General features: G+C 44.5%; 1 protein-coding gene across 1 annotated transcript in view; it reads right to left on the bottom strand.

The window, feature by feature from the left end:
• The window catches only part of LOC138676256 (collagen alpha-1(VII) chain-like), an 831262-nt gene that overhangs the window by 417470 nt on the left and 389619 nt on the right, over nt 1-24173 (bottom strand). The window contains exons 59-63 of the mRNA XM_069765365.1: nt 21844-21915; nt 21212-21244; nt 20897-20980; nt 20452-20481; nt 13182-13217 (exon numbers count right to left, since the gene is read on the bottom strand). Of these exons, the coding sequence (XP_069621466.1) occupies nt 13182-13217; nt 20452-20481; nt 20897-20980; nt 21212-21244; nt 21844-21915 (255 nt within the window). The remainder of the gene's footprint in view (nt 1-13181; nt 13218-20451; nt 20482-20896; nt 20981-21211; nt 21245-21843; nt 21916-24173) is intronic.

The following is a 24173-nucleotide window of genomic DNA, read 5'->3' as shown; positions in this document are numbered from 1 at the left end:
ATGCAAAGTTTGACGCACATAAAGGATCAGGCGTCTGCACCAGAGGAAGAGGAAAGCCTTGATGACAGTCAGCGATTGTCTGGTCAGGGCAGTGTACATGACGAGGTACCGGGCGAAGAGGAGGTGGAGGATGAGGAGGATGATGGGGATGAGTATATTTTTAATGAGGAAGCTTTCCCGGGGGCACGGGAAATTGGTGGCGTGGCAAGGCCGGGTTCTGGTTTTTTGAGGGACACAAGTGACGTAGATTTGCCTGCAACTGCCCCTCAACCAAGCACAACCGCAGATTTGACAACGGGAACTTTGGCCCACATGGCGGATTATGCCTTGCGTATCCTCAAAAGGGACACACGCATTACAAAAATGATGAACGATGACGATTACTGGTTGGCCTGCCTCCTTGATCCTCGCTATAAAGGCAAATTGCAAAATATTATGCCACATGAGAACTTGGAACTAATATTAGCAACAAAACAATCAACTCTTGTTGACCGTTTGCTTCTGGCATTCCCTGCGCACAGCGCCCGTGATCGTTCTCACACGAGCTCCAGGGGCCAGCAGACCAGAGGTGTTAGAGGGGCAGAAATCAGAAGTGGCGTTGGCCAGAGGGGTTTTCTGACCAGGTTGTGGAGTGATTTTTCTATGACCGCAGACAGGACAGGTACTGCAGCATCAATTCAAAGTGACAGGAGACAACATTTGTCCAGTATGGTTACAAACTATTTTTCATCCCTTATCGACGTTCTCCCTCAACCGTCATTCCCATTTGATTACTGGGCATCCAAATTAGACACCTGGCCAGAATTGGCAGAATATGCATTGCAGGAGCTTGCTTGCCCGGCAGCTAGTGTCCTATCAGAAAGAGTATTCAGTGCTGCAGGTTCAATACTAACAGAAAAAAGGACTCGTCTGGCTACCCAAAATGTAGATGATCTAACCTTCATTAAAATGAACCACAACTGGATTTCAAAATCTTTTGCCCCACCCTGCCCGGCTGACACCTAGCTTTCCTATGAAAAGGTCTTGCCTGTGGACTATTCTGAATGACTTTTCCAATCTCGTAATTTTCTTCACCTGATTGTCCAGCATACGACATGTTTCCACCTCACGAAATGGCCAAACTCCCCACACGGGGCCGTGCTATCGCCACTTTGCGCTTGGACCCTTGAGAGTGCTGTTTGTCTGAAGAGGTGGGTGTGGCCGCTTTTGGTCGACGGCACTGCCACTGGGTCCCTCATAGTACAATAAAGTGTCTCTGGCGGTGGTGGTGCGCACCCAACGTCAGACACACCGTTGTAATATGAGGGGCCCTGTGCCTGTAACGCCGGCCACAAGACAGTTCCCCCCCCCAGCTCAAACAGTGCTCTACCACTAGCAAAATTATCTCTCACAGCTTCACCAATGTGTAGTCTAGGCGCTGACATCCTTCAATGCCTGGCACTGACAATACCATTGTTTTGACATTTTTGTTATGTTAGGCCTTCGAAGCCTGTCTGCGGTCCCTTCTTTCTACAACTACTACACTGACCAGGCCACTGCTAGCCGTGTTACCCTGGAACCAATTTAAAAGTGCCTACAGTCAGCCCAATTTTGTTATGTTAGGCCTTCGAAGACTGTCTGCCGTCACTCCTTCCACTAGACTTCCACTGACCATACACTGCTGCCCATGTACCCCTGGAACCAATTTAAAGTGCCTACAGCCAGCCCAATTTTGTTATGTTAGGCCTTCGAAGCCTGTCTGCGGTCACTCCTTCCACTAGACTTCCACTGACCAGACCACTGCTGCCCGTGTACCCCTGGAACCAATTTAAAAGTGCCTACAGCCAGCCCAAGTTTGTTATGTTAGGCCTTGGAAGCCTGTCTGCGGTCACTCCTTCCACTAGACTTCCACTGACCAGACCACTGCTGCCCGTGTACCCCTGGAACCAATTTAAAAGTGCCTACAGCCAGCCCAAGTTTGTTATGTTAGGCCTTGGAAGCCTGTCTGCGGTCACTCCTTCCACTAGACTTCCACTGACCAGACCACTGCTGCCCGTGTACCCCTGGAACCAATTTAAAAGTGCCTACAGCCAGCCCAAGTTTGTTATGTTAGGCCTTCGAAGCCTGTCTGCGGTCCATTCTTTCAACTACTACTACACTGACCAGGTCACTGCTGCCCGTGTACCCCTGGAACCAATTTAAAAGTGCCTACAGCCAGCCCAAGTTTGTTATGTTAGGCCTTGGAAGCCTGTCTGCGGTCACTCCTTCCACTAGACTTCCACTGACCAGACCACTGCTGCCCGTGTACCCCTGGAACCAATTTAAAAGTGCCTACAGCCAGCCCAAGTTTGTTATGTTAGGCCTTGGAAGCCTGTCTGCGGTCACTCCTTCCACTAGGCCTCCACTGACCACACCACTGCTGTCCGTGTACCCCTGGAACCAATTTAAAATTGCCTACAGCCAGCCCAATTTTTTTATTTTAGGCCTTCGATGCCTGTCTGCGGTCCATTCTTTCAACTACTACTACACTGACCAGGTCACTGCTGCCCGTGTACCCCTGGAACCAATTTAAAATTGCCTACAGCCATGTGTTATTATTTTAGGCCTTCGATGCCTGTCTGCGGTCACTCCTTCCACTAGGCCTCCACTGACCACACCACTGCTGCCCGTGTACCCCTGGAACCAATTTAAAATTGCCTACAGCCAGCCCAATTTTTTTATTTTAGGCCTTCGATGCCTGTCTGCGGTCCATTCTTTCAACTACTACTACACTGACCAGGTCACTGCTGCCCGTGTACCCCTGGAACCAATTTAAAATTGCCTACAGCCAGCCCAATTTTTTTATTTTAGGCCTTCGATGCCTGTCTGCGGTCCATTCTTTCAACTACTACTACACTGACCAGGTCACTGCTGCCCGTGTACCCCTGGAACCAATTTAAAATTGCCTACAGCCAGCCCAATTTTTTTATTTTAGGCCTTCGATGCCTGTCTGCGGTCCATTCTTTCAACTACTACTACACTGACCAGGTCACTGCTGCCCGTGTACCCCTGGAACCAATTTAAAATTGCCTACAGCCAGCCCAATTTTTTTATTTTAGGCCTTCGATGCCTGTCTGCGGTCCATTCTTTCAACTACTACTACACTGACCAGGTCACTGCTGCCCGTGTACCCCTGGAACCAATTTAAAATTGCCTACAGCCATGTGTTATTATTTTAGGCCTTCGATGCCTGTCTGCGGTCACTCCTTCCACTAGGCCTCCACTGACCACACCACTGCTGCCCGTGTACCCCTGGAACCAATTTAAAATTGCCTACAGCCAGCCCAATTTTTTTATTTTAGGCCTTCGATGCCTGTCTGCGGTCCATTCTTTCAACTACAACTACACTGACCAGGTCACTGCTGCCCGTGTACCCCTGGAACCAATTTAAAAGTGCCTACAGCCAGCCCAAGTTTGTTATGTTAGGCCTTGGAAGCCTGTCTGCGGTCACTCCTTCCACTAGACTTCCACTGACCAGACCACTGCTGCCCGTGTACCCCTGGAACCAATTTAAAATTGCCTACAGCCAGCCCATTTTTTTTATTTTAGGCCTTCGATGCCTGTCTGCGGTCCATTCTTTCAACTACTACTACACTGACCAGGTCACTGCTGCCCGTGTACCCCTGGAACCAATTTAAAATTGCCTACAGCCAGCCCAATTTTTTTATTTTAGGCCTTCGATGCCTGTCTGCGGTCCATTCTTTCAACTACTACTACACTGACCAGGTCACTGCTGCCCGTGTACCCCTGGAACCAATTTAAAATTGCCTACAGCCATGTGTTATTATTTTAGGCCTTCGATGCCTGTCTGCGGTCACTCCTTCCACTAGGCCTCCACTGACCACACCACTGCTGTCCGTGTACCCCTGGAACCAATTTAAAATTGCCTACAGCCATGTGTTATTATTTTAGGCCTTCGATGCCTGTCTGCGGTCACTCCTTCCACTAGGCCTCCACTGACCACACCACTGCTGTCCGTGTACCCCTGGAACCAATTTAAAATTGCCTACAGCCAGCCCAATTTTTTTATTTTAGGCCTTCGATGCCTGTCTGCGGTCCATTCTTTCAACTACTACTACACTGACCAGGTCACTGCTGCCCGTGTACCCCTGGAACCAATTTAAAATTGCCTACAGCCATGTGTTATTATTTTAGGCCTTCGATGCCTGTCTGCGGTCACTCCTTCCACTAGGCCTCCACTGACCACACCACTGCTGTCCGTGTACCCCTGGAACCAATTTAAAATTGCCTACAGCCATGTGTTTTTATTTTAGGCCTTCGATGCCTGTCTGCGGTCCATTCTTTCAACTACTACTACACTGACCAGGGCACTGCTGGCCGTGTACCCCTGGAACCAACATCAGAAAATATAAAAATAAGTATTTTGCTTATAAAAAAGAAAATACTGGTGAGATATCAAATGCAGACATTTTAACATTAAAAACAAACACACAACTAAAATCTGGTACAGTACTAAAAATGGCCACCAGCTACAATTACTTTCTCCTGCAAGTAGTTAACTGAAAGTTTTTTTAAATTGAAAACACACATATGGCATCCACCGAGTGTTGTCCTGTCGCGTCTTCTTTATATTATTGCCGAGAAGATGCAAAATAATGAAAATAATAAAATCATTAATTACCAAAATAATAGAGAAAGTCAACACCACATTGCAAATAAACATTCATTCCAAATAAAGAAGCAGGGCGCGTCCGAGGGTGAGTATATACCTAATAAGAATCTAATCACCCTCGGACGCGCAATGCTTATTTCCAACAGCCTTCCTTCCTAAGAATCATCCCTTCCGTGGTGTAGAGAGACGTTGTGTTACACTCCAAGGTGTTCCCCAGGTTGCCTTTCCTGAGCTTCGATCTACCGGCTCTCGTTTAGTAGTTGTTGGAAACTACGCTGCATTAGGCCTTCAAATTGGGTATGGGGTGTAGAGAGATGGTGTGTTCCACTCCAAGGTGTTCCCCAGGTTGCCTTTCCTGAGCTTCGATCTTCCGGCTCTCGTTTAGTAGTTCTTGGAAACTACACTGCATTAGGCCTTCAAATTGGGTATGGGGTGTAGAGAGAGGGTGTGTTACACTCCAAGGTGTTCCCCAGGTTGCCTTTCCTGAGCTTCGATATTCCGGCTCTCGTTTAGTAGTTGTCGGAAACTACGCTGCATTAGGCCTACAAATTGGGTATGGGGTGTAGAGAGAGGGTGTGTTACACTCCAAGGTGTTCCCCAGGTTGCCTTTCCTGAGCTTCGATCTTCATGCTCTCGTTTAGTAGTTGTCGGAAACTACGCTGCATTAGGCCTACAAATTGGGTATGGGGTGTAGAGAGAGGGTTTGTTACACTCCAAGGTGTTCCCCAGGTTGCCTTTCCTGAGCTTCGATCTTCCGGCTCTCGTTTAGTAGTTGTTGGAAACTACGCTGCATTAGGCCTTCAAATTGGGTATGGGGTGTAGCGAGAGGGTGTGTTACACTCCAAGGTGTTCCCCAGGTTGCCTTTCCTGAGCTTCGATCTTCCGGCTCTCGTTTAGTAGTTCTTGGAAACTACACTGCATTAGACCTTCAAATTGGGTATGGGGTGTAGAGAGAGGGTGTGTTACACTCTAAGGTGTTCCCCAGGTTTCCTTGCCATTGCTTCGGTCTTCCGACTCTCGTTTAGTAGTTGTAGAAAAGTACACTGCATTAGGCCTAAAAAATGGGTATGGGGTGGAGAGAGATGGTGTGTTACACTCCAAGGTGTTCCCCAGGTTGCCTTTCCTGAGCTTCGATCTTCATGCTCTCGTTTAGTAGGTGTCGGAAAGTAGGCTGCATTAGGCCTACAAATTGGGTATGGGGTGGAGAGAGATGGTGTGTTACACTCCAAGGTGTTCCCCAGGTTTCCTTGCCATTGCTTCGGTCTTCCGACTCTCGTTTAGTAGTTGTAGAAAAGTACACAGCATTAGGCCTACAAAATGGGTATGGGGTGGAGAGAGATGGTGTGTTACACTCCAAGGTGTTCCCCAGGTTGCCTTTCCTGAGCTTCTATCTTCAGGCTCTCATTAAATTGTGGTTAAATGGAACAACTGCATTTGGCGTACTAGTTGGTTTGGGGCCTACTATCGGTGTCTGCCACTCCTTGCTGTTCTCCTCCACTGAACAAAGCTGTGCCGCCTGTTTACTACGGTTGCCAATTTTGAACTGCATTTCGACTACTTACTGATTTGGCCCTACTCTCTGTGTCAGCCTCTCATTCCAGTTGTCCTCCACTGCAATGCCCCCTGGTTATTCCTGTGTTACCAATTTTGAACTGCATTTAGCCCACTTTCTTCTTTGGGCCTATATCTGTGTTTCCACTTCATCGTGCCCATTGCCCAGCCAGTGATAGATGAGTCTGCTGGTACATTGACCCATAACGCAACATTCCCCGTGCACGCTACACAACAACATTGTGACCCTGCTGAAAGTCAGGTTGCTCTTCCCGCATACCATACCACCTTACACGGGGACAAAGAGGAAGGTGCAGATGAAAGTGCAGGTTCCTTCATCAGGTGGGGGGAGGAATACTAGTTGGCGACGTCACTGGCACAGGGCCTCTCATAGTACGCAAAAGTGTTGCTGCCGGTGGGAGGCGCCCCCGCCGTGCAAACACACCGCTGTACTTTGAGGGGCCCTGTGCCAGTGCCAATGCCAACGAGTGGGCCCCCCCCTGCTTGCTCAGGTTCACAGCACTTGCAAAGTTGAAATACTTACCTCTCCCTGCTCCACTGCCGTGACGTGGTCCAGATTTCCTGGGCCCACTAATTACTTGAACCAGCCCTACCCCCCACAACTTTAGCCAAATGACCCCCAATTTCAAATGCCTTCCAATTATTATAAGGTAAATTACGCTTGACAAGCTTCATTAAGAAGAATGGATGGTTTTGACATTAAAATGGGCACTCTAGGTGTTTTCCTGGCCCCCACTCACTGCCGACTATGCTGCCCCATTGACTTGAATTGGGTTTCGTGTTTCGGTCGATCCCGACTTTACGTCATAATCGGCCGATTTCACTCGACCCGACTTTGGACATAGTCGGGTTTCGCAAAACCCGGCTCGACTCTAAAAAGGTCAAGGTCGCTCAACTCTAGTGCTCACCACACACGTGATTGGAGGGAATAAACGGGTGCTGTCATGGGCTCTGAGAAATCCCGTTATCGGTAAGTAACTATGTCTTTCTCCTTCCCCCATGACAGCACCACGGAGAGAAATGCAGAGAGTTGTAACTTTAGTGAGGGACCACAGCCCAAAGAACCCTTCTCCCGAGGATTAGGTCAGAAGAAGAGGTAGGTCCAGCCGATAGTGCTTGAAAAAGGTAGAAGGTGATGACCAAGTGGCAGCTTTACAGATCTGCTCTATTGATACCTCCGACCTTTCTGCCCAGGAGGTTGCCATCGCTCTTCTAGAATGAGATTTCAGACCTTCTGGGGCGATATTCCCACTAGATGAGTAGGCCAAGGCTATTGCATCTTTTATCCATCTCGCCAAGGTACTTTTGGAGGGCTTGAGTCCCTTCAGAGATCCTTCTTTCCTACACCCCTTGGTGGACTCTAGGTACTGAACCAAACATCTTCTAACATCTAAGGTGTAGAATCTTTCTTCTTCCCTATGGTTCAAATGGAGGACCTGTTAGGGCTATTAGGACTAGATTTAAATCCCATGGCGCTAGCTTCTGGCTAACAATTGGCCTAGACCTTGCAGAGGCTGTAATAAATCGCACCACCCATGGATTGCCTGCTAAGTCCTGATTATACAGGGCCCCTAGGGCTGCCATCTGGACTTTCAAGGTGCTGGTCGCCAGACCTTGTTCCAACCCCTGGTCGCCAGGCCTTGTTCCAACCCCTTCTGCAGAAATTCCAGGATTGCTGTAATTGGAACCCTATCCTGGATTCTTATCCCTGAGGTGGATAGGAATTTCCTCCAGGTTTTACCATAAGCTCTTGTGGTAACAATTTTCCCACTCTTTAGCAGGGTGGAAACTAAATTTGGTGAAAATCCTCTGTCCCTCAACAGCACCCCTTCAAATTCCACACTGTCAAATGAAGGTTCGCCACCTGAGGGTGGAATGCCAGTCCCTGAGAAAGAAGGTCCAGAAGTTCCAGTAGAACCCAAGGATCGGTGATCGACATTATCCTCAGCCAGGAGAACCAAGTTCTTTTTGGCCAAAATGGGGCTATCAGTATTATTCTCGATTTGTCCTCTCTGATCTTTCTTAGAACCGCTGAGATGAGAATGACTGGGGGGAAAGGCATAGGCTAGGCTCTGATTCCAATGAATCATAAAGGCATCTAGGATCCCCTCTGGGATCTAGGGAGCAAAAATTCTCTACCTTTTTGTTGTTGATATTGGCAAACAGATCTATGACCGGGAAGCCCCATATTTCCACAATCTGCTTGAAATCAGATTCGTTCAGAGCCCACTCGCCCTGTCTTAGTTGAGTGTGGCTCAGAAAATCTGCCTTTTGGTTCTCTACCCCTGAATGTGTAGAGCCGATAAGGATAGGAAATTTTCTGCCAAACTGAAAAACTGGGGTGTTATGTCCATTAGGGCCCATGACCTGGTTCCCCCTTGGTGGTTTATATAGGCCACTGCAAACTGATATTCTGAAAATACTCACACATGATGACCCGGCAGAGTATTCAGGAATTTTAGCAGGGTGTAGTTCGTTGCCAATAGCTCCTTCTGGTTTGAGGAAACCTCAAGCTCCTGGTCTCTCCAAATCCCCTGAGAAAACCCGTCACCCAAGTGAGCCCCCCATCCAGCGGGGTTTGCATCAGTGGTAACTAGCCAGGACACCTTAGTTACTCAGGGGACCCCTTTGGACAGATTGCTTATATCTCCCCACCAATTTAGGGAATGAATAGTGGTCAAAGATAGTCATGTGTAATCTAGGTGACCTTTTAATGAAGCCTGGTTCTTTAGAATGTCCCACTGAAGGTCCCTGGTGTATAGCTGTTTCCACTGAACTACTGGCAAACAATCATTAAGGGAACCCAGAAGGGACATAGCCTTCCTAAAGTCATGGATTGGTTCTGTGAGGCTTTTAATACCTGGTCTATAATCTTCCCTTTTTTTGTACTGGGAGACAGCACTCCTTCTTCTGAGAGTCCAATATTAATCCTAGAAACTCTTGCACTGTCCTTGGCTCGAGCCTTGACTTTTTCAGGTTTAGGAGCCAGCCCAGGTCCACTATTGTAGTCATTACTCTGCTTAGTTGTTCTCTGCAAAGTTGAGCCAAGTCGCCTATTACCAGAAAGTAGTCCAAATAATGGACTATCAGAATGTCCTGTTCTCTCAGGTGCGCCACTGCCTCTGCCACTAATTTGACAAATACCCAAGGAGCTATTGATAACCCAAAGGGAAGGGCTTTTTACTGGAAACATGTTATTTCTCCTTTCATAGAGACCGCTACTATGAGGAACCTCTGGGAATCTTTTTGTATAGGGACATGGTAGTATGCGTCGCTGTGATCCAGAACTGACTGACTGACTGATGGTTGACTTTATTGACTCCATCTTGTATTTTTGAGTTTTTACTTAACCATTCAGCCCCCTCAAATTTATATTTGTCCGGTAAGACCCATCTGGTTTGTTTACCAGGAACAACGGGGAGTAGAATCCTTCCCTTCTTTCTTAAGGTGAACTTCCTGGAGAATGGCTTAGTTTACAAGGTTCAAAACCTCGCACTCCAGGGTCTCCTGTTCCTTCGGAGAGGACTGTAGGGGAGTCACGACAAAATTCTGGTGAGGGAGAGAATGGAAGTCTATCCGAAGGCCTATCCTGACAAGATTTAGAATCCAGGGGCTGTTTGCTGTTTGAAATCTTTTCCCAGGCTGGAAGGAAACGGAATAGTCTGCCCCCCACCTGGGAAAAAACGTTAAGGGCTTCCTATCCTGGGAGTATTTTCCGAAGTGGAAACCCTCATCTTTCCTCTTCCCCTCAGCCCATCTATTCTGCTCCCTCCTGGGCCACCTATGGAAGAATTTTTGGCTCCGAAAGGACTGTTTGAGCCAATATTTCCCCAAACAAAAACTCTCCTTCCCATGGGTTTGAGCATAACTTTAATTTGGTTTGCAAATCTCCCAGCAAGCATTTGAGCCAAAGCACTCTATGGGCTGCGTTCGAGAGAGCTGCAGACTTGGATGCTAATCTGACTAAGTCAGCTGAAGAATCCACAGCCGCTCCGTATTAATGGAATGGACTCTAGAACTTTGTTTCTAGGTATCCCATCCCGTAGTTGTTTCTCTAGCTGATCCACCCATATCATAAGGGATCTAGCGGTACAGGTGACCACTATAGCTGACCTGAGATTACTCTCTGATGTTTCCCCTACCACTTTAAGAAAAGCATCAGCCTTTTTATCTAATGGGTCTTTTAACCCCTTTTTGACCTCGGACGGGATAGTACGTCCGAGGTCAGATCCCCTGCTTTGATGTGGGCTCCGGCGGTGAGCCTGCATCAAAGGCGGGACATGTCAGCTGTTTTGAACAGCTGACATGTGCCCGAAATAGTGGCTGGTGGAATCGCAATTCACCCGCTGCTATTAACTAGTTAAATGCCGCTGTCAAACGCTGACAGCGGCATTTATCTAGCGCTTCCAGTCATCGGGCCGGAAATGCATGCATCGCTGACCCTGTTACGTGATCGGGGGTCAGCGATGCATCGACATGACAACCAGAGGTCTACTGAAGACCTCTATGGTTGTTGATGCTGGATTGCTGTGATCGCCACCCTGTGGTCGGTTCTTATAGCAATGCAGCAATTCTACTACATACAGTAGGAGTGATCTGAGCTTTGCTCCTATGTAGCAGAGCCGATCAGGCTATGCCAGCTTCTAGCCTCCCATGGAGGCTATTGAAACATCGCAAAAGTTAAAAAAAAGTTTTAAAAAATATGAAAAAAATAAAAAAATATAAAAGTTTAAATCACTCCCCTTTCACCCCATTCAAAATAAAACAATAAAAAATACACACATATTTGGTATCGCCGTGTTCAGAATCGCCTGATCTATTGATAAAAAAAGGATTAACCCGATTGCTAAACAGCGTAGCGCTAAAAAAATTTGAAATGCCAAAATCCCCTTTTTTTGGTCGCCGCGACATTGCATTAAAATGCAATAACAAGCGATCAAAAGAACGTATCTGCACCAAAATGGTATCATTAAAAATGCCAGCTCGGCATGCAAAAAAAAGCCCTCACCCAACTCAAGATAACGAAAAATGGAGACGCTATAGGTATCGGAAAATTGCGCAATTTTTTTTTTGGAGCAAAGTTTGGATTTTTTTTTTACCACTTAGATAAAACAGAACCTATACATGTTTGGTGTCTATGAACTCATAATGACCTGGATAATCAAAATGGTTGGTCAGTTTTAGCATTTAGTGAACCTAGCAAAAAACCTAAACAAAAAAACAGTGTGGGATTGTACTTTTTTTGCAATTTCACCGCACTTGGAATTTTATTCCCGTTTTCTAGTACATGACATGCTAAAACCAATGATGTCAGTCAAAAGTACAACTTGTCCCACAAAAAGTAAGCCCTCACATGGCTATATTGATGGAAAAATAAAAAAGTTATTGCTCTGGGAAGGAGGGGAGCGAAAAACGAAAGCGAAAATACCCCGGGTCATGAAGGGGTTAAGGTTCCCATGTCTTCAAAGGGGAGGGCAATTTTTTAGAGGCCTTGGCAACTGCAACAATTAACTTTGGGGCTTTATCCCATGATGTTGATGCCGCATCCTCAAAGGAGTATTTTCTTTAAAGGGAAGGTACTGATGAATTCTTCCTATCAGTTTTTTCCCACTCTTTTTTTATTAGGGACTGGATGTTTTCAATCAAGGAAATGCTATTCGCTTCCTCTGGCCCAGACCCCCAAACATTATGTCCTGTACCATCTTGTTGGGGCGGGGATCTATCACCCCATAGTAGATCTTACCGCCTTAACCAAACGTTCTACCTCTTCTAGAGGAAAACAGTGGCACCCCCCCATTTCATCATCTGAGAATGAGGAGGAATCTGATATGTCTGAGTCTTTCTCCCGGGAGCTAGAGGACTCGGTGTAAATGGCGTTTTTTTTGCTCTCTGACTTTCTCCTCCTGTGTGAAAGATCTAAAGGCGCTTTCGACCTCTGATTTGATTACAGATTTTAGTTCGGAGGCGAAGTCTGGGGTTTCTTCTCAGAGCACTTGTCCTCTGCGAGAATGGCATATTACAAGGTGAAAGTTCACGAAGATCACTTACCAATCAGATGCAGCCGCTGGTACCGGTTCTGGAGAAGGAATAGGATCCAATAAGGGGCTTTTTGAAGATGGAGATTTGTCCATCATGCCAGACTTCCTGCTGCACTGTGTAGAATGGCTGCTGGAATATCCACTCTGCTTCCCTGCAGAACAATGCATCTTCAGTTGCTCCCGCTGTGGTTACTGTGGCTGCTGTGGATCACTGTCCTCCATCATGCCTGGGAGCTTGCAGCAAGGAGTATCTCCTTGCTCTCCCTTTTGATTCTGCCACCTGGCGTTCTTAGCCCTACTTCCGGTAGGGCTCACCCTGTGAGCCCGCTCCATACACCTGCTACTAACTTGCAACGTACATGTACAGTGGATGTCGATAAGGAGTTAATATTTTAGGAAAGATGTATGTCAATGTAAAAAGATTATGCCCATTTTAATGAACCATAGTAGTTCCCTCCCTACATCAAACAAATGTAATTTGCTTATTAAAATTTTTAATGAATTTATAATAACATCAAAATTTTGATACGCACAATTTGCACAATGTATCAAAAATAATTACAGTAGAGCAATGACTATTCGGCAAGTAAGCATTACCACAAGTACATTTGTAGCAATAGCAAGCATTCAACTTATAGTAACACTATATCATTTGAGAGCAGCATGATATAGCGTCAGAGAACTTAATCACTTATCTGCTGCTGTAGTTTTGCTAAATCTCTTTTATCTCTGCTGCAGATCTAGCAGTTCTCTGAATGCTGAGCTTTGTATAATCTTGCCCACACCACTGATTGGCAGCGTTCTATGCACACTGTGTTTAGGCAGAAAGCTGCTAATCAGTTGTGGAGGTGAGATTACACAGTGCAGGAGGACTATAGGCACTAGACAACTAGTTTTATTTTTAAAAAATCTATACTTACCTTAATACCATATGACTCTAACAACAATTCTAAATCCTAATAAAAAGGAAGGGAAAAGCTATTAATAAATGGAGAAATTGAGCATTTTCTAAAACAAAGGCAATGTTACAGTTCCACCCTTCAGTGTGTCTGGAATGCAGTTACTGACAGTATAGCCATCCAATAGGGATGTGCTGAAGCTGTCAGTACTTTCATTGACAGATCAGTTGCCCAGTCTGGTGCATTGGTATGCTGAGCTGTCAGTGTGTTGATTAACAGCTCAGCCGTCCAACCTGAGACTGGAAGGTACTTGAGGTCTCCAGGCGTTCATTGTCCCAGGTGATTGCCAGGCTACTTAACTGGGCCGTTACTCCCAGACCTCTGCCAGACGTACATTCAGCTACTGTGTGGTTTGTCTCTCTGTGCCTTGCGTTCTGTTTTTAGATCTTTTGTTGCCTGACCTTGGAACTCGTTCTGACCATCTGTCTGTTTCACCACCTCTGCACTGATCCGCTATCCTACTGGTATTCTGACCTCAGAATGTAACTTGACTATGCATTTGTCTTTTCCTTCTGTTTATGATGTACTTTCCTGGGTTTTGACCTCGAACCCCTTGACCATCCCGTCTCACGGCTTGTCCGTGAGAAGTGACTCGGCATCATAGAAAATACTTGAAAAGTGACTTGCACATTGTTCTGACTGCAAATCTGTTAATACATGATGAGATGATAGACCAACTCACTAATTTCTCCTGTTGCCACTTAGGGCTCATTCACACAAGTATATAATCAGTCCATGTGCTATCCATGTGGAGCATGTTACACGCACGGACACATGAAGCCCAAAGCAACATTATAGTTAGTGTGCCAGCGAAGCATGGCCTATTTTAGTCACACAGAACATTGGCTCACTCGTAAAAAAATCACAGCATGAACTACTTTGGTCCATTTTAGGGACCAGAATAATGTAAACCACGTAAGGCAGCTCCAACACTGGTTCACAATATGGCAATCTGAACCAAAACTTTTAGAGATTGAAATAATAATTGTAGCAATTGTGATACAGCACATCTGGAGATTTTCTGAGATAAAAGACATAACATGTGTCATGTATTCAAGTAATAAGTGCACATCTTTTAAAATTCTAGTAAAGTCTTTGGAATACATATCATCCTTACAAAGAGCTATTCAATTATTTATTACAAGTGTTTTTTTTTACTATATATATTTTTTTAAATATGTGAATTTGAATTTCACAACAGAAGAATTACATAATATAAAACTAAAATCTAAAACTATCTTCAAAAAATAAGCCATTAACATTGAGTGAGATGTTCATCATCACTGCAGATGCAGAAAATGAAGGAGCGCTAGAATAGAAAAGTTTTTCCCAGCACAGCAGTGCTACTGGCCAGTAGTAGTTCCTCTTTCACTTCATTCCGAGGATCAATCGGACATTCACCAATTAGAAAATGTTGATATGACATAGAAATCTGCCATCACTATTTAAAGGGAAATTATCATAACAAAAATGTAAGACATTAAAAAATATATAGTATTAATGGTTTTTTTTTCAAATATGTAATTTTTATGGTATAAAATATGAAAAATGAATAAAAAGGTATTGATATTTTCAACTTTTAAACACTAACCAGAGCAGTTGCTCACGTTTGACATAAAAAACAATTATAGTCCAAGCTCACATTATGACTGCAGTAAATGTGGTTGGTATCTGCTCATATGTGTTTGATGTCACTTCTCCCCTTTCCTTTGGGTGTTTACAAAAAGAGGAAGGGAGGATAAAGTTTAGGACCACCATTTTGTTGATGACTGCAATGTGATTCTGACATATGGACAGTGTTGATAAAAAAAATGTTGTAAAAGGTTCTGAAGTTTGTAAAAAAATTGTTTTATGTCGCCATTTTCCTAGGCTCATAAAGTTTTTATTTTTCCATCAATAGAGTTGTGTTACGAGTTGAGGTGACCAAAAACAGCAGTTGTGGCATTTTGATTAGTTTTCTGTTTATCGCATTTCATGTAGGGATTGATTTTATATTTATATAGACTGGACTAACACAAATGCAGTGATACCAAATATGTTTTTTTAGCTTCTTTATTTTTAATGGGGAAGGATGGGGTAATTTAAATTTTTTTAAACTTTTTTTCCTATACTGTATTTTTTAGTCCCCAAATAGGAGCTCAACCTCAACCTTCACTTTACTTCATTTCTTCCTGCGGGGAAAACAAGCCAGGTAACCTTCCATTGTAGAACTAATACCAGACTGCCCAACCTGTTCTCACAACAGGAAGGAGTTATAGCCACAGCCCTGGTGCCCATCGTAGTTTCACAGCTACGTATAGTATTCAGAACGCAACAGTTAAATCATCGCTGGCTGTTGAATTCTCACCTAGTTCAGCTTCTATTTTAGTGGAATTTTGCTGAAGCATATAGAGGTGAATTATAAGTAACGTACTCACTGTACTAAATTGCCAGAGGTAATAACCTAAGCCCCTTTACTACTATAGTCACCAATTATTAAACCATTACCCCCTTCACTACAGTAGACCACCAGGAATATCAGGCTATGATATCCCAAGACATCCTAAAGTCTTAACTTTACCCCCCTTCATTACCCTAAACCAGTAGCGTAGCTACCAGGGGGGCAGAGGGTGTGGTCGCCCTGGGCCCACCACTCACAGGGGCCCACCCGGAGCTACACTACCAATAATTATATCAGTGTGCACAGCTCGCCGATATAGTTAACCTCTGTGGTAGAGAAGGGAGACACGATCTCCCTGCACTACCGCGGGCCGTGGCCAGGGAGAGGCAGAGGAGCACATGCTTCCTGTGATGCTGGGTGCCAGCACTGTACCTTTTTGCTGCCTTCAGTATACAGCAGGCATGCCCACATTGTAAGCTGTGTGGTTGTGTTTGCTCCAGAGAGGTCAGGACACACAGCGCTGCTTCTTCTGTCCAGAGAGGAGCAGGACATGATACAGTGGTGCTGTAAGTAACAGCTCAAACTTCTGCCAGTATCGGAGGTGTCTGCACTGTGCAGGGAGGAGATGTCAGGACTCTGCTCCCTCCTGATAAGACCCAGCTGTATTATTGTGCTGTATCTGGGGCAGCACGGTGGCGCAGTGGTTAGCACAGCAGCCTTGCAGCGCTGGAGTCCTGGGTTCTAATCCCACCCAGGACAACATCTGCAAAGAGTTTGTATGTTCTCTCCGTGTTTGCGTGGGTTTCCTCCGGGTTCTCCGGTTTCCTCCCACACTCCAAAGACATAGGGAATTTAGATTGTGAGCCCCATCGGGGACAGCGATGATAATGTGTGCAAACTGTAAAGCGCTGCGGAATATGTTAGCGCTATATAAAAATAAAGATTATTATTATTATTATCTGCAGTCTCTGAGGCACAGTAGATTTATGGCAGCTGCTTGAACTTTTAAACAGATTGATGTCTGTCAGTGCAAATCGCCCGAGCATCACACGATCTGTAAGACTTCAGAGCAGCTGCCATAAATCTCTTGGTGCCTCAGATAGAGGGACAAGACTGGTCTGTAATTTGCACTGATAGATGTGACCCCGGCTACAGGACAACACAGATGAGGATATGTCTCTTTCATATACATATATATGCATGTGTGTATATAATATATACAGTATATATCTATTATATAATTGTCTAAGGGTCACTTCTGTCTTTCTGTCCTGTCTTTCTGTCTCTCACTGATATTCATTGGTCACGGCCTCTGTCTGTCATGGAATCCAAGTCGCTGATTGGTCTCGCCAGCTACCTGTCATGGCTGCCGGGACCAATCAGCAACGGCCACAGTCCGATTAGTCCCTCCCTACTCCCCTGCAGTCGGCGCCCGCTCCGTACTCCCCACAGTCACCGCTCACACAGGGTTAATGCAAGCGGTAACAGACCGCGTTATGCCGCGGGTAACTCACTCCGTTACCGCCGCTATTAACCCTGTGTGACCAAGTTTTTACAATTGATGCTGCCTATGCAGCGTCAATAGTAAAAACATCTAATGTTAAAAATAATAAAAAAAATAACAAATCATTATATACTCACCTTTCGCGACGCTCCGGTGACCTCCGGCAGGTTCCGGTGCCAAGAATGGTTTTGGAGAAGGACCTGCCATGATGTCACGGTCATGTGACCGTGACGTCATCACAGGCCCTGCGCGCCTGAGCGAGAAGGACCTGCCATGATGTCACGGTCATGTGACCGCAACATCATCACAGGGCCTGCGCGAGAACGACCTGCCGTGACGTCATGGTCATGTGACCACAACGTCATCACAGGTCCTGCGCGCCTGCGTGAGAAGGACCTGCCATGACGTCACGGACATGTGACGTGACGTCATCACAGGCCCTGCGTGCCTGCGCGAGAAGGACCTGCCATGACGTCACGGTCATGTGACCGCGACGTCATCACAGTGCCTGAGCGCCTGCACAAGAATGACCTGCCATGACGTCACGGTCATGTGACCGAACTACAAGGGGCCCTCGGAAGGTGAGTATATGTTTATTTTTTAACCTGTGACATACGTGGCTGGGCAATATACTACGTAGCTGGGCAATATACTACGTAGCTGGGCAATATACTACGTGACTGGCCAATATACTTTGTGGCTGGGCAATATACTACGTGGCTCTGTGCTGTATACTACGTTGCTGTGCAATATACTACGTGGCTCTGTGCTGTATACTATGTCACTGGGCAATATACTACGTAACTGGGCAATATACTACGTGGCTGGGCAATATACTACGTTACTGGGCAATATACTACGTAATTGGGCAATATACTACGTGACTGGGCAATATACTACGTGACTGGGCAATATACTATGTGGCTGGGCAATATACTACGTGACTGGGCAAAATACTAAGTGGGCTGTGCAATATACTACCTGGCTGTGCAATATACTACATGGCTGGGCAATATACTACGTGGACATGCATATTCTAGAATAACCGATGCGTTATAATCGGGCCACCATCTAGTATATATATATATATATATATATATATAAATAATGCAGTCCTACAGTCCTATAGCCGGGGTCAGGGCCCTAACAGTCCAGAGTCTGTATGATCTCGTATCAGTAAATCCAAGGTTGTAAACACGAAAACCCCATTAAAAAGCCTTTATTAAAAAAAATATATATGATAAATAGCCAAACAGAAGAAAATGAAACCAGCAAGTGGGGGTGTATAGAAAATCACATATGGGTGCGGGCCCCTGAACATCTACTTAGTCTAGACAACAAGACCCTCTAAGAGGTAGAAGGAGAAAAAGAGGAACGGATGAGCCAGGGGACACACTTTCTTCTTTAGTAATATCCTACCTTCCTCTCTTTCTTATGGTTCCATCCTTTCAGTTTCCCTCTTTGGGGTCTTGTCCAGACAAGAGTATTTCTTGTAGGGTTACCTGAATACATTCAAGGAGCTATACAGGACTGGTATCTACCACTATATGGTCACAATATGGTGGTAAAATCAGTGTTGTTCTTTGTGGAGATTTTTTTTTAGCTACAGCAGAATCATCTGTTGAGGTTCCCTTATACCCACAATTAGGGTGCGCCACCGTAGTTGTAATCAGAGGTTAGGGGCCCATTCAGATGTTTCGCCCTCCACTGAGCTGAACCCCTAGCTACGCCTCTGCCCTAAAACTTAGCTGATAAATGCCTTCATTGACCTTAACCCCTTCATGACCTTGGCATTTTTTGTTTTTCCGTGTTCGTTTTTCGCTCCCCTCCTTCCCAGAGCCATAACTTTTTTATTTTTCCGTCAATTTGGCCATGTGATGGCTTATTTTTTGCGGAACGAGTTGTACTTTTGAACGACATCATTGGTTTTAGCATGTCGTGTACTACAAAACGGGAAAAAAATTCCAAGTGCGGTGAAATTGCAAAAAAAGTGCAGTCCCACACTAGTTTTTTGTTTGGCTTTTTTGCTAGGTTCACTAAATGCTAAAACTGACCTTACATTATGATTCTCCAGGTCAGTACGAGTTCATAGACACCTAACATCACTAGGTTATTTTTTATCTAAGTGGTGAAAAAAAATTCCATTTTCTGATACTCGTAGTGTCTCTATTTTTCGTGATCTGGGGTCGGTTGAGGGCTTCTTTTTTGCGTGCCGAGATGACGTTTTTAATAATAGCATTTCGGTGCAGATAGTTCTTTTGATCGCCTGTTATTTCATTTTAATGCAATGTCGCGGCGACCAAAAAAACGTAATTCTGGCATTTCGAATTTTTTTCCCGCTACGCTGTTTAGCGATCAGGTTAATGCTTTTTTTTAATTGATAGATCGGGCAATTCTGAGCGCGGCGATACCAAATATGTGTAGATTTGATATTTTTTTTACGGATTTATTTTGATTGGGGCGAAAGGGGGGTGATTTAAACTTTTATATTTTTTTTATTTTTTTAACATTTTTTTCAACTTTTTTTTTTTTTACTTTTGCCATGCTTCAATAGCCTCCATGGGAGGCTAGAAGCAGGCACAACTCGATCGCCTCTGCTACATTGCAGCGATCTGCTGATCGCTGCTATGTAGCAGAAAATCAGGTGTGCTGTGAGCGCCGACCACAGGGTGGCGCTCACAGCCACCGGCGATCAGTAACCATAGAGGTCTCAAGGACCTCTATGGTTACAATGGAGACGCATCGCCGACCCCCGATCATGTGACGGGGGTCGGCGATGACGTCATTTCCGGCCGCCCGGCCGGATGCGGTAGTTAAATGCCGCTGTCTGCGTTTGACAGCGGCATTTAACTAGTTAATAGGTGCGGGCAGATCGCGATTCTGCCCGCGCCTATTACGGGCACATGTCACCTGTTCAAAACAGCTGACATGTCCCGGCTTTGGTGCGGGCTCACTGCCGGAGCCCGCATCAAAGCAGGGGATCTGACCCCGGATGTACTATCCCGTCCGAGGTCAGATAGGGGTTAAATACCAGGCAAGTTGCCATTTTCCCCTTCATCACCCTAGACTACCACTGAATCCCAATTCTGATTTTTGGAACTTTTGTCATTATTGAATCTTTCTTGTATACAAAGAATATAAATTTTCCTTTTAATACTTTACTTTTTGAGTAACATCAGGATCTCATCATAGCACTTTCTGCCTATGGTTTGGCAAAGTTTTCTTTTTTTACTTTTGGATCCAATATATCAAGTATGCCTCTCTTCTTTATGTATTTCACTTTCTAAATATAATATACGTTTGAAACAAACAAATTGATGGCATGGATGCAAGACTTATCTCCTTACCTTCATTTCAACATTTTTCCCAGGAACACCCTTAATACAAAAAGTGAAAGGGAAATTCATGTGAATATCACAAGCTAAAGTACATTTACATATCTGCTTGTTATGAACTGGGAAGATGATCACATAATTAGATTTACATTTTGTAACTATATTTATTTTATTGTGTTTATGAGACAATCATATCCTTTTAAATAAGATGACACTGGATAAGTATCTTAACAAGATATCTAATTTCTGCAATGGTTTCCATAACAATATGATTGATTTACAATTATAAACACCCAAATAATTTATCACTGATTTAATGGACAAAACAATGTAAATAAAAAAAAAAGCTTTGGAGAAAGCAAAGCTACAGTTATCAGCTATTTAAGTTCTTATTACAACAGTATTCTTACAGTACAACAGTTTAACTAACAACAAAATCTAAAGTATGGGTCTGTACCTGTGGTCCTGGTGGCCCAGGGGGACCCATTGGTCCTATATCACCACGATCACCCTTTACCCCTGTAGCTTTAGATATTACACTCTGTAGAAATATTCAGTTAGAATTATGATGTTGTCAAACACAAATATGCAAAACAAAAATCTTTCATTTAAGTAATTCAATAAACGTTGCAAAGTCATAAAAACTAACATAATAAATAATATAAATGTTATTTATGCATAGACAATGCAAAAAGAAAAGGATTTATTTCTTTATTGACTTAAATGGAGAGCAAATTACATACTTATTGATAGCAAACTATAATTTACTTACCTCGCCTGGCTCTCCTTTGTCTCCAGGCTCTCCCTGCAATTCATAAAATCCATGTTTAAATATCGAAATGATTAACAAATTGTATACATTTACACACAATGTACATATTCGTATTCATTTCTTGTAACTGTTGTTAATACAATGATTTATTACATATACTCCATATTCCTAATGAAAGTGCATTATACGAATATATGAGTGTTAATCTGGAATTGAGAAAAACTGTATTGTGTTTCTCGGTCGAAAATCTAAAACTTTTTTTGAGGTCCTTGAATCTAATGGGCAACTTTGTTGCCGTAACTTTGAGGGAGTTTTTTTTCCATTCTGCGGCAGAGCGTAAAGATTTTACAATGAAAACAGCACAAGTTTACATTTCCCCTTACAATCTGCAGATATCTCAGATTGAAAGTAAGTAATTAATATGATTTGGAAGTGGTATAATTTACTGTAAGAAAACATTCGGAGTTACACATTTATTTTCTATAGACATTTGAATAAGTTACGAAAAATATTATATTTTCAGTTACAAATGTTACAAAACTATTATTTCTATTGTCACACCTGTGACACAACATTGGATTGTAGTTCATGTGATAACTATAATATCAAATATGAAGAAACTATGTTCTTACCTTTTGTCCATGTGTTCCATGGATTCCATCTTTGCCATCTATGCCATTTTTTCCAGGGGAGCCTTGACTTCCCTATGACAACAACAAGCCAGTTATAAAATCCAATTGAAAAATATATAACAAATACATTGCACAGCATAAATGAGTACATAGATACAGATAGAATGGTTTCAATTAATTATCTAAATTACAGTTCATGGAAGTATGACACAATTGTTATTCAGCATTGAAGACTAGGAACCAGGGTGTGTAGCGAGGATAACACTTTACCCTTATGGACTGTGCTCTTCTCAATATGAAAGAAGGTACATGGATGTAGTATCACAGAGGACATCGACAGTTTATCTTTTACACAATTAGCAAGGTAAGTCAAAATACAAGAAAAAGACAATTTTGCAGTAATAAAATTTCAGACAATATAGTGTTATCCCTGTGTTCTTTGGGTCCTGTGGCTAGGTAATGCAGGTGTTTGGATGCAATGCACACAGAGCCACAAGGCGAAAACAGTCAGGGATGATTTTAGTTCTATTTATATACAGTGATTTAAAGTAACTGTAAAGAATTAGCGTTAGTAGCTAGTCAGATTAACATTCAAACAAAGATAACAGTAAACTTGGAAAAGCAAAGGAAGTCTTTCTCTGTCTAACATCAATGTTCTGTTCACAACGGTGGTGCGCCCAATCATGGGAGCGATACACACTGTCCTTTAGCAGTAACAGGTGTGTCCCAAATATTGCAGCCTCCTTGCGGATCTTCTTGGCTTGACCGTTGACGGAAGTCTCTTAGGAGTGATCTAGGCCTCAGCTCTTAACGGCCGATGTCTGGTCTCTTGAGCTTTACTGGCATTGGGCACGAATCCTTGTCCTGACTACCGCAGGCGTAGCTCAGAGTCCTCCTGTGTGGATCCAAGCCTTTTCAGACATTGGCCTACACCTTGATGGCGTAGATATTCCACTGAGGCCTGTTATGCTGGCCTCAGCGACATCCCTGGAGCACGTCTGCTCCACTCTCTTTGGGTGCAGTTTGGCGCCCAGGGCTTTGAGTCACTTTATCAGGTCCAGCACACAAAGTCACTAACCTTGCAAATCTTCCAACACAATTTGGTTTCCAATCAATTCACCTGGCCAGCAGATGACGGTCTCTCTTAATTAATGGCACGTCCTGCAAGGGCTCTTCAGGGATTTCCCTGCTTTTTATTACAACTACAGTCTAGCCTTAGTCTTGGCTATTGTATACTGAATGCTGCCCTAAAAACAGCAAATCCAGGGCTACTGCATTGAAGAGTGCAACACAGATAACCTAGTTGTCAACTAACTGTCCCTGTCTGTCCCTAAAACCAGGGGTGCACATATCATTGGTGCAACCTGTGTAGACTCACAGGGGCGCAAGAGGTAAGGGGGCCTATTTCTTCCTCCAAACCAGGAGGTTTTTTTTGTAGCTCTTGGGCTGCAAAGGGCCCATATATTGTTTGTCACTCTGCGGCAATGCAGGTATGTACAGATTCCATGAAGGAGAGTGGGTGACAGAAAAAGAGGTCACACTTGCCGCACCATGCTACACCCGGTCCGGTCTCTGTACCTTTGCGGGGTCCCCATCGGGACTCCCACACTGTGCTGGACTCACACTGTCAGGAAGCAGCTTCCCCTTCTCCTCCCTCTCCTGCTTCCTAGCGTGCTGCCAGCAGGTTCTTGGGCAGAGTGCTTAGGACACGCACGCAATCGTTCCAGGTCTCTTAAAGAGACAGCGCGCATTTTAAAATATGCTTCTAGCCAATGGCGTGTTATTCATTGCTACAGTATTTCTAGCTCCTCCACCATAGGGAGGGTGCCGGAGCAACAAGTATCCATTGTTGCTTACTTCCGGTTCCTGTCTGCATGTGCTCCTGTTTCTGAAGTGCTTTTGCTTGAACTCCGCTTATACTGTCTGTTTCCACAGATCATCAGCTACCAGTTACCCGGCTATCCTGGATGACGACTGTTCTATCTACGCAATCCCGTCTCGTCCCGCCAATCTGCCATCTTCATCTCCGGACAACGCCAGTACCATTGGAACCAGCTTCTACCCATACACCCGGTTTCACCTGGTTAGCTCCACGTCTCCCGCTAACCCCGCATGTCCGATTGTCCCGCTGGGACAGCTGCCATGAGTTCGGGGTCTAACTGGAGGTAGCACCCATGTCCTCCAGGCTTCCCACTCTGTCCCTGTTCGAGGGGACTTACCACGGGTGTCTGCGGCTCACGTAGTCACGCCCCCTTCGGAGCCCCCAGACCGTGGTCCCGAGGTTCCACATTAAACCTAAATAAAAACGAATGTGAACTTCAACTTCTGTG

The sequence above is a fragment of the Ranitomeya imitator genome, chromosome 4, assembly GCF_032444005.1.
Source record: "Ranitomeya imitator isolate aRanImi1 chromosome 4, aRanImi1.pri, whole genome shotgun sequence".
Taxonomy (NCBI): domain Eukaryota; kingdom Metazoa; phylum Chordata; class Amphibia; order Anura; family Dendrobatidae; genus Ranitomeya; species Ranitomeya imitator.
Note: the sequence above shows the minus strand (reverse complement) of the source record. Positions and strands in the feature narration are given on the sequence as shown.